This window comes from Helicoverpa armigera, chromosome 16 (assembly GCF_030705265.1).
Source record: "Helicoverpa armigera isolate CAAS_96S chromosome 16, ASM3070526v1, whole genome shotgun sequence".
Taxonomy (NCBI): Eukaryota; Metazoa; Arthropoda; class Insecta; order Lepidoptera; family Noctuidae; genus Helicoverpa; species Helicoverpa armigera.
Window position 1 is genome coordinate 6,456,817 of NC_087135.1, and position 12,059 is coordinate 6,468,875.

At 37.1% G+C, this 12,059-nt stretch overlaps 1 protein-coding gene across 1 annotated transcript in view; it reads right to left on the bottom strand.

Annotated features, from left to right (window-relative positions):
• Nucleotides 1-658: 658 nt before the first annotated feature.
• LOC110376492 (uncharacterized) overlaps nucleotides 659-12,059 on the bottom strand; it is a 37,167-nt gene continuing 25,766 nt past the window's right edge. Inside the window, exons 2-4 of the mRNA XM_021334986.3 lie at nucleotides 4,670-4,729; nucleotides 3,083-3,157; nucleotides 659-3,007 (exon numbers count right to left, since the gene is read on the bottom strand). Coding sequence (XP_021190661.2) covers nucleotides 2,009-3,007; nucleotides 3,083-3,157; nucleotides 4,670-4,729 — 1,134 coding nt within the window. The 3' untranslated portion in view covers nucleotides 659-2,008. The remainder of the gene's footprint in view (nucleotides 3,008-3,082; nucleotides 3,158-4,669; nucleotides 4,730-12,059) is intronic.

The window sequence follows — 12,059 nt, forward strand, 5'->3', positions numbered from 1 at the left end:
CTTTAACTGAAGTTAAATCTCAATGTTTGTTTAAAGGATTCTTTGAAATGATTGATGTTTATTCAACCGGGGCAGATCCCCGCTTAGCCCACAAAGTATTCAAAATTAATATCGATATTGAATAGTTATATTGTATTTATGACAATTATTGCTGATGCTCGAGCACACACAATAAACATCACACACAAAAGAAACAGTTTTTTTTTCAATGAATGTTTCACGTGCCCAACTGCCCACTGTGTCAGTAATATTTAAGAATAGTTACATAATACAGTATGCCAAAACTTACCAATGATAGACAGACATTCATCGAAAAGGTGCGTACTAATGTTGAATTCGTTGATGCCTTTAAAGTATCATCATATAAAAACAGTAATTGCTCAACACTCATTTATAAATCGTCAAGAAAGTTCGAGAATGTAATGAAAAAGTTCGGTAATCTCGCTTAAGGTGTCAGAACCGTTCGTTAGCCGTCATTCTTTCCGTCCACTCTGAATTATATAAATTACCAAAGTATTTAGTTTTTATACAGACGTCGTTCTCGCAGCACTCTGGAGAGATTCTTTGAGCAGTGTTGTGAAACAAAAGACGATGAGAACAATAGCACATCTATTTTTTCGCCATCAATGGAAACAATATCGATAAATTAAAACACGGCTTTAATTTGGCAGACATATTTATTTATACACGTTAAGATCAGCATCGTCATTTATAGCAATTCGTTTATTTACAAAATCGAGTGAAGGTACTAATTAATCACAAAAAATAAATAAATTTAATTAAGCTCCTAACTTACGTCCTACTCGGATTTTGGTTGTCACAGAACCAAAATTTGTTTCAAATTATATATAATTTTGGTCTCTTTTACACTTTTGCACTACGAAACGAAACTTAAGTTATTAAGTACAAGTGTTTAAAGCCTAACATCAACTTTAAACAAATAATTATGACACTACACTGTGAATTACGTAACATTACGTTATGGCTAAGAGAATCTGAGAGACACGTATCAAGGGAATGGGCATATCGCATTACAACCAAAACTTATATTTTGTGGAAAAAACCTTAATCGATACATCCACCCGTAACTTCTACAAATATCTGTCATAGGCCAAGAAAAATATAATTTCTCTGTTATGTTTTTACAATAAATGTTTCCATTATTTACAAATACATACATATTATGTTTATTGCTGAAGAAGACGTCGTAAAGTTCACTAGAATGAGTAAGAACCTCATCAAAACTATTATCGTAAAATATATCTAATAACTATGTTTTAACTAAATGATAATAAGGACTAGTTGTAAAAATAGTTCTAGATATTTATACCGATTAGTCTAATAAAGATTCCGTCGTATAGCAGGCGACTACAGTAATACGAAACCATTTTTTAGTTTTACATTCCATTTTGAAAGTTAACATTTTTTGGGATATTGGTCCAAAAACTAAATGGAGTCTAAAACAAAACTACTTAATTCGTACTTATGTAGGAGATCTCGATATTTTTCTTAGAAGTACAAAACGGTTTGAAATAGAACATCGAAATCCGGTACACGCATTACAGTTATTTATTTACAAGCAGTATATAAATCAAGTCATATTTTAGAAAATTATCATTTAGGTACTATTTTTTTCTTCTTAACATATGTACATAACTAATTTTTCTGGTGTTAACCTTACTGTGTTTCATAAATACATTTATAAGTAGTAACTTTTTAATTTACAATCGCCTAACTCTACGTACAAACAAAATTACATGGGTAATTTTTATTACAGCAGCATTTACATAGAGTGTTCCAAAGTCCATTACAATTTACAACGTAACAAGTTACACGACATTCCTCAATAAATGCAATTTAACTTTCACTTATATCTCTCTTACAGAGTTTTAGAGTATCACAAACAGCACTTCTTTCCACTTGAACTACTTGTCTTTTAGTGAGTTCGTCCAAATGCTTAGGAACTGAAGACGCGGTCTTCCACCGACAGCATATCGAAACTGTGACGTCACACGACCACGTCACGCGGCACCGAGTCGTTGGTCGGTGTTTCTGGCACCAGCACCGGCTGAAAACAGTGCGCAGCTGGAGCAAAGTCTTCAACTAGCTTACGCTTTAAAACAGAAGAAGAACCAATGTACACGTTGGTTCCTGGGAAGGTTCCTCGTCGTCTCCGCCTCCACAGAACTGCGGCTAGGACGGCCAAGCCAAACGCTATCATAGCTGACAAACAGCCTAGTACTAGCTCAGAGTCAGGTGAACGCTCTGTCACACGTTCCCCTCTCATAGAGCTTACCAGAACAGACATCAGGCGGTCTCCTTCACTGACTTGAACATCCTGAACGCTTTCGGTTGAAACACGTTGAGCTCTGCTGGTGTCGATAGTCATGGTCTCTGACCTTTCATTGTCAACGCCCGGCGTGCGAGACACAAGTTCCACTTGAATGTGGTAGACCGTGTCGGGCCATAATGATAATGTCACTCTAGTGGAATCCGTAAATAAATTGCCTTTCAGACCTCCCCCGTCCACTTCCCAAGTAACTAAATATACTCCTCGTGCTATTCTGGGTTCCCAAGCTATTTCACCAATGACCAGGACTTTTTGGTGAATGAGGGATATCTCTTTAAGTGTCCATTTATGTTCATCGTGATTGGAAGTGTTTGTATCATGAGCCACCCAAGTTTCATCAGGACTGTAGATGGTAACAAGTCCCAGTGGATCAACAACAAGAACGCGAAGAAGGGCTCCTTCATTGTTTGATGGAACTCGCGTTGCTAGTGCTTGAGTTTGTATGATTTGTCGCCAAGGGCCTTCCGCAGCTCGGCGCATGACGACGTACACAAGTGGTACAGGGCGAGATGCAGCGCGGGGCGCCGGGGGTGGCCAGCGAGCGAGCGCTCCACTCACGCGCATAACTCCTTCGCCCTTAGTATGGATGACAGGCTGAGTTTGAGATGCGCGCGCCGCTTCCGAATGGAATTCACAGGCGATCTTGCAGCCAGGGAACTGTAAAGAACGGTACAGTCAGTCCAACTGATCGTAAAGTATAAAATAAGAAATTGTATGAAGTCGTCAACTTACACAAATATCTTTCTCGTCGCAGATGGCCCCCCAAACCTGGTAGTTGGACTGCAGTAGTTCACAATTTTCCCAACACTGCAACAACAAACGCATGTTGTAGAAAACCATCACATCACAAATTCGTCACAATTAAACAAGTCTTTTGAACTCCTTTGATTTATTACTATGTGGGTCATTACAACAAATGAGTAGTGTGTACTGACACAGACAAATTTAAAAGTTAATGCTCATCCCAGGGACGGGCTGTGTGTTCAAACGGAATCTTTTTTGTCAAATTAGTGTCTTATCGGGTGGTCGTCGACTTGAGTGTGGATACAGTCGTTTGTCATTACTTTTGAAATTGGGTCGACCTCGTTACTGACATACTAATGTGGACCCTTGACTGTAAATAGGTCAAAGTCAAATACAATCCAATTTTTTACAGCTTAAACATTAAATTAATCTAATAAAATAGAGTTATTTTTGCAAAGTAGTCATATAAATATTATTCTTATATAAATCTTATACAAATATTATTAATGCTAAGAGAAATTGTTTCATTCTGTGAGTTAAAACATGTTATGTCGTTATGACACCTGTGAAAACAATAGTTTGTCATTACGTCCATATTTCAAAGTTATATAAATATCCACAGATTCCAAAGCACGACGTAGACATCCGAAATATATTTTTTGTTTTGTAAGCAATTTGTCCCCGGGACAACGCCATATCCAGCCAAATTTGAGTACTCCGTCGCTTCGAATGCAGCATTTGTCATTGGAAACGCTCATTAGTTCGAGTTGACGTTAACTTGACGCGGCTCTCGCCTCGGTAAGCTTTAATAATTATAAGAACGGGCGAACCACGATTATTAATTACTGGTATTGACAAAAGGTACCCTCGGAATCCACGTTCCAAGTGAGAATTTATCGGCTTTAGTACTAAAACTAGAAATGCTTTGTGCCAAAAGCAGTTTGTTTTATTTTCAGAGATTGCAGTTAGTTATAAGGTGTACGGACACTTATGGAAAATTAAAGGGCCTGCTACTAAAATTTGAATTGTTTTCGAAAATGACTGTCCTTAACTGCCTAGTTTTATGTGTTTCGAAGAAGCACCGTAATCGAAATGTCGTCAGTGTTTATGAGATTAGAAATGTTTTATACAGACTTTGCAGTACATGTCTGACTCCGAGGACAATATCTAGAATCATGAAATTTTCCTGAAATGTCCAGTAGGTAATGATGATAGAAATGGTTTTGTAATTACATGTTATCGTTAAACCAACTACGGAAACTTCATCAGTTTTCAGCAAGCTGACTGTTAATGACAACTATAGTAACCGTTAGATTCCTGTTTCACTAAAACTTTTTCTATTTTACTAACTTCTCTCAGTCGGTAAAACTTAAATAATTGAGTATTAGTCACAATTGTTCACGATTATAGTATGCAATCATTTCACATTACCGGTGTTGTTCGAAATAACACCTGTACTAGACAATAACAGGTTTTTGCGGGAGTTTCTAAGTAAATTTCTTCTAAAGATAGTTAGATTTAATGTGTCCGCATGTAGCTACAAGCCAGCTAAGCACATTTCCCTTGAACACTCACCATAAAACAGTCAGGGCCCTGCAAACACGATGACTCTCCGCCTGGCCTCGGCGCCGCGAACTGTGAACAAACAACAAAATGTCACTCAAACCAACTTTTATTACAATATAAAAACTAAAATTAATAAAATTAAGGAGATTCTTATGATAACACGCGTTTTATAGCTCAATAATATATTTTTATTTTAATATATTGAGCTATTAAAATTCATCACATGGCGTTCTTAGTTTTAATATTCCGGTAATTTGATAGCTCCAATGACACTAGAGAACTACGATAAAGTATCTCCTTATAGCGATTCTACACTTTGTAGGTATTCTGATCTGGGAGCGATAATTGTCGTTCGGATCGAATCAAATTCTAGTTTACAACTTCACACGCTCTGAACACTAAAATTGTGGTTTCCAGTATAAGTTTCCTCCAACGTATCCACACTTATAGAAAGAGACTGTTAATATTAAAATGTGACACATTAAATTATTGAGATGACACAATTGGACGATTAGAATTGTATCTGTTATGGACCAAGTGATAAATTGGGCAGTATACATAATGCCCGGTCATTATGAATAATGCCCAATATGAGAGTGCAATTTGATAATAATTATTCAAACAATCAAATTGACCGGGCACTATACATATTGCCTGTGACCTTTTGGGCAAAGTAATACAAACATATTCACACATCCCATATCAATTGACAGAGCATAGAAGTTGAGCATAGTAGATGCAGCAAGCATGGCTTCTGTCACGGCTCCGGCGCTGCGTGGCTCCGGCGGTCCCATGCGAGCTTATCGTCGCAGATGGTTTTCACGCTCACCGCCGCAGCTTCGGCTTGCTGGCCGGCTGAGCCGGCCAGCCTCAGCCGCGGCGGCGATCGCTTCAACTACCTGCGCCTCAGCTCGCAGGCCGCCTCACCCCTCCGCGCCTACGCGGTTTTGAATTGCACTCTAGGGGTAGGGCAGACAAGACTACGTGGAGTCAGTTTTGCAGCGATTCGTTTTCGTTACTAAGTTCAGTTTTTAATACAATGTTTTGAATCCAAATTAAATTCTACCATAAAAAAAACGAGCCAAGAAAAATGAGATCAAGAAAAACGAGGCCGAGTTAGTAAATTAGATGACAATTGTTCAATTAATAAGTTTCTGGCTAGACTTATAATTTCCCATTAAAATAGAACATATAATTTTAAAACAATAATCATAAAATATGTAGCAAGTAACAGGATTTATTTATTAGAACAACTGCCACCCTCGCACCGCATAAAATATAGCTTTATTATCAAATTGCCCAACTATCATGTAGCAATATAATAATGCCCGTGCAATGTGATAAATAATGAAGTTAAGATAGTTATTAATCATGTGGCCCGATAAAGCTAGACATTATTCATAATGCTCGGGCATTATAAATAATGCCCGAATTAATCACATGGTCCATAACATATCCATTGCAAACTTATGTTCTGATACATAAGTTTTCGAAAAATGAATAAGTAGATCGTGCGTACAATAACATTGATTTATTTTTATAAGACTGACCTCTACCACAATGAATTGTCAAAGTACAAAACAAACCTAAAAGTACTTAATTAGCGCTTCAATAGCACTTTAATTTCGGCCAACCTCAATATAAAAGGGACATTTAATTATTCGACGGAGGACCAATACATTACTCGTTATCTGAACAGTGTTCCGAGAGGTTTTATGTGCGGGCCAAAAAAAAAAGAAAATAAATGTTCGATTCGAGCAACCAGTTTAATGTATTTGATAAAAGTGACGGGCATCTGCTTACCGTCGGCGGGACGGTCATTTTAATTGCCTGATATGCCAATGGGGAACGTTGAAACAGTGCAGTGGCCTAAATGTCAAACGTTTTAATGTCGTGATGAAGAGTTTACGCTGACTGTGACGATCTCTGTGCTTTTAATAATTCTGTTCTACGATTTGTTGTTGACATGCCGTAAATATATTTCATAGCGTCCGCAGTGCCAGAATCTCTGAAATTCACGGTCGTAACGAAATTTTATTGAGTTTAAGATTTAGTAATTTATTTGTGATCATCAAGAAAGTCTAAACATACTCAGTTTTTGTAATTTACTTGGCACGGATATTTATGAATCTCACATAATTTACATTTTTGAGTAAAGTGGGCTATCGTATTAATATCAGCTAATAACAACATTTTTCTTAATTGTGTGTTATTTAAACGATAGGCCAATATAACTCATTTCTATAGCGGATGTTATAACTGCCATTAAGATAACTTTACACAAGAATGATTATTCGAGAACATACAAACATTTGTTTACGACTGTAATGATTAGAACTAACGTGAAACTAACCCATAAAACAAATGGTTTAGAAAGCAAGTAGCGAACAAAGAGTAGCAAAGGAAAACAAAATTACTCTTTTAGGTCACTATCATTGCGGCTAATGATGCCAATCTGTGGCAGAGGCCATCAAACGTCTCCGTCCATCCACCCGTTATTAGATGTAATCATCGTAATTTTTCACACAATTTATTTTTTTTCTACCACGATACTACAGCTCAGGAGTGTTATTCCACGTCAACTAATGACAACAAAAAATACACTCGAGATTGAGTGCGCAATGCGCCGACAATAAAAACACCCGCCATATTTACTACATTCTTATACGAGCCGGTATTAAAAATAGACCTCATAAATCAAGCGAATTAAAAAGATACCTTGTTGAAGGCACCTCCGATCTAGACTAAGAGTTTTACTCTATTTTCTGGGCGCAAACGAGTTTTTTATTAAATAATAGATAATCAACTTTCGCCTTTCCAAATACGCAAACAACGAACTTCTAACCGATTCAATTATTACAAGTATTGTATCGCACGACTTCGCCTTTGAGAGTTTGAAATATGAAAGTTAAACAAAACAAAACGACGTGAATATACTTCGGCAACTGCAAAGGGAAGTGAGTGAATAACGAATGACGGTGATTGAAAACACAGCCCGTCGAGTGGCCTCGTATTTGTGTTAGATGCCGCCGCAGATTACCCTTTTGTTAATCAAACAACGTTTATTGAATAATATTTAATTAATCTTTCGTATTTGACTTCGAATAAGATCCCCAAAAAAACGGATCACTTAGAGATCGAATGCTAGATACCTACAGAAAGAATTTAAATATCAAACGAGCCAATAAATTCAATTGATGAACAAAAAAATCGATAAACGTTCGAACACGCGCCTTAATAGTTATTTCGAGTCAACCGTTAATCTGAATAGAAAATTAGGGTTCAAGGATGTATTACATTTAAAAGGCGAGCCAGGATGTTGCATACCAACACTTAAGAGTTTACGAAATCCATTAAAGATAATCGTCAATAAGTCAGGCCCGAGGCTGCGGCCGAGCAGGAACTAATCGATGGGCACACACGGTCGTTTACAATCAATCCATCAGCGTTTATGTAACGCGCAACTACCGATGATCTTCATTTATCATTTTGTTTTGTGGGTAGCGAGCGCGCGCTCTTGGGGGTCAAACCAGAGGTCCGTACTAAATAAATGCCAGTGACTTACGAAATATGATATGTAAACAACTTTTTCTCCTTTAATCAAACGACACATCTTCGAGATTAATCACTTGTGCAATCGGTAGTTTGGAGTTGATTAACTTTTGATTTATCGCTTTGTACTGTGGAATAAAAGTTGAAATTATAAATAGAAATGTATTTTATTAAAATAGAGGTAGCTGGTATCAATTAAAAAGTAGCACAAATTGCGATGTTATCGGCGACAATAAACAATGGAGAGTGCGACATTTGCGTGTAAGTTAGCTACGAGGAAAACATTAAACACCTAACAGCCTCCGTCGGAGAAAGAGGCAAAAACAGCATGAATTATGATTTCGCATAAAGATAAAATACAATCTAAGCTAGCGCGCCAAATGGCGAAGAAAAAATGAAATTTCTCCACAGAACAGATTGTAAGAGTTGAAGAGCGTAACAAGAAATAAGGGTAGAACCTAGTGCCTGATGCGGATTACGATTAAACTGATGGAGCAAAAGAATTTATTGAATACGCTTGGCTAGAGCCACGCTATATTTTATTATTTAGATGATAACATGACTTGCCATGAGAGGACTCTGAACTTATCATCTACATCAAAAGTTTATTTATCCGTGGAAATCTTAACACAGCCGATAAAACATTTCAATATCATTACTCCAGAAGCGCTCAATTCCATCTAGATACGTACAAAGTCGGAGATAATCACACAGTTTCTAATGCAGCTTTCAATTCGATTTAACGTTTCCTAATAAAAGTCGGTCAAAACTATCAGAATTTAATCCAGTATGTGGGTAAGTATACCGAGGCATCTGTGTACCCTGTCTTCCCTTACGCTAGTTGCTATTTTATTTGATCTACTGTAGGTAAACTCTATTACCGGTCCGTTTTTACAAGTAGAAATTGAATTTCAGTCCCGGTTTCAGGTTCTTAGTGGAAAGTAGGTTAGTCGACATAGAGAGGATAAAAATAAACGAAATATTTGATGAGACATACGATTTCTATAAATTGTTATTGAGTTTCCTGCTTCAAATTGTTTTAGGAAACGGAACGATTGGAAATATGAGATGGATTTATTTTTAAATCGAATTTATGTAGTAAGAATATATATTTATGTAATAAGTATGTACCTACTCTTCTTCAGGTATGTTATGAAGTCTATAAGCTATTAAAAAGCAGCATTACAACAAAAAATAATAACTCACAATTGAATAAAGCTGACATGACCATACGTCAAAGAACCTGTCTTCTAATTAGCGATACATCTAGTTTCTTTTATAAGGCATCAAGTACTGAACGTATCGCGGGCATGTAGTATCATAATATACGATTAATGAAAAATATGTCCCCCGCGGCAATAAAAGATGGCATCGACATCATTAGGTACCAACGAAGATATGAATTTTTCATGAAATATGGACTGGCACAGCTCTCGCACACCGCTCCGAGTGGAAAGGACCGAGGTATCAACATTATTATTTCCATCAGTTCCATTCGTTGTACGACTTTTTGCGATTGTCTGACAGACCACAACAATTTTATCTTGCCTTTAGAACAAGACCATAAAATGTTTCAAAGTCGTCGGAAAACGTGAGACGGAATGCATTATTCACTTTTGGAACAAAGCACGTATAAAATCCTTGTTTAACAAAACTCTACTTAAAATAAAAAATATTACATATGCCGAGCAAAGTGTTGACCCATTTACTTATTACGAACACATCCTGCCAATTTACTTTATTGATGTTATATTATAGCATCATTAAGTTTTTATACTCATTGCCTCTCTGACGGACCGCCTATAATTATGATGATACGCGGCCGCGGACCTTAAACTATTTTTAAATTATACCAAGACGATCTAAAATCTGCCCCAGTATTATGAGGATCATGTATATTATGAGGTCGATATCTTGATTGGCGCCCGCCACAAAGTTTAAAGCTTTTAAAACAATTGGTTATAAAAATATGAAAAACGACATGCTATTATGATACCCTTGGAATAATTACGTATGGAAATAAAATTGTATGTAAAGCAAACGTCTTTCTGAATGCAGTGTCGAGCATATCTTTATTTGCATGTAGCCTGTAATTTCGCGTTGATTGCAGAGAGCGAACACTTTAGCAGTTCATCCAGACGTACATTTAAATAGGGACAATGTAGCTGCGACCCGCGTGTCTCCCTAGAAAGCAGAATTAAATCAAGCTGCCACTGTCGACCTAACAATGATATAAATGGTCACAAACACGTACCAAATTTGATCATGCGGCGAATAAATTAAATGGGAACACAATCAAGGATTAAATTACAGCTTCATTCTGCGTCCCACACGAGCGGGCGTTGCGACACATGTGCGACACAACGCTTGCAGCGACCGATGCGTGTTATGTATGTAGGTGCCTTAACATATAATATTGTGGCACATTGTGCGGCTCCGCGACCGCATATAAATGCGCTGAGAGCAAATAAAACGGTGCTATAATTTCAAATCATATGGACAGAGAATGGGTGTGGACGGCGCTCTCATTGTGTGGAAATGATGTAACCGCTATTAAAAGTGTGGGCCGTATCCCTTGAATATTTCTTGCAACGAAGACGTTCGTAGGGTCATATCGGTATTTTATATCTCACCGGAGACAATAGCATACATTTCCAACAAGAAAACTGGCTTCGTACGTTAAGTGGTCGTGGGCCCGCATTTCAATATTCGCCCCGATCTACCGGTATTGCTCTCTTGAACGATTATGTTATTAAATATTCCAAATCAGATAGCGATCAATGATTTATGTGTCGATCGGGCGTCTAATGATAGAGGTTATTATCTAAAAACGTTTTGTTGTTTGATTTGTTATCATAGAATAACTGATTTTAAAGAGGATGTCTCTCCATGTGACAGACGAAACAACGGTGATAAATAAAACACTTTATTTTAAATTAAACGACTACTTTTATGGCATAGTAAAACGTTTTAAAATTAATAGCATTCGCAAACAATATTTTGTGCGTACTATAAAATCCGCAATTTATGATTTCTGTCATCCACCATTGGTTTATTAATAGCCTGAATTGATGGAAATATTACTAAACGGCTCATCAATCCACCCCTTATATGCAGTCGCTGTTTTGAAACTGAACGTTAATCTGAAAAGGAAACTGTTCAAGGTTCAACGCACCTTGTCTTATATCAACAATTACGAACTAATACCAAATCTATTCTGTATCAAATCCCGGTCACAAATCACTCCCCCAGATAAAGACGTGTAAAGGATTACTCGAAACTATAATGTTCTGTTTAGTTTCGGAGAACCCTTTGGTTAGAATGTCCGGATTCTAACTAATTTTGGAACATTTGGAAGCTCATAAAATAATACGCGCACACAATAAACAACGTGCGGCTGTAATAAAAATAACTTATTTTTATAGACTTGAACACGAAGTCAACAAATGCGTCGACAATATCGCTTATGACAGCTTATGAATTCTGATTAATGCAATTTCTGTTAAACCAAATAAGATTTTTCTTCGAAATTCATCGATTCCGAAGGACATTCTTGTATCCGTGGGGATAATACGATTCACTGTCGTCCCTTTCTAGCCAGTGGAGGTATCATATGTAGCTATCCTTTTCGGGCCGAGGCTGTCGGTTTTTGTGAGTCTCAGAAGTTCCGTGGAGCATGCGACAGATGTGCGCATGGTTGCGGTTGCTAACGAACCATGATTCAATCGGAATAATCTATAATATAAAATATCTTTGATTGTTTGACCGCTGTGCGGTTCTTTGACATTCGATTGACAAAATAATTTTCATGTCTTGTTTCATTTTTCATCAGATAAATTGACATTCC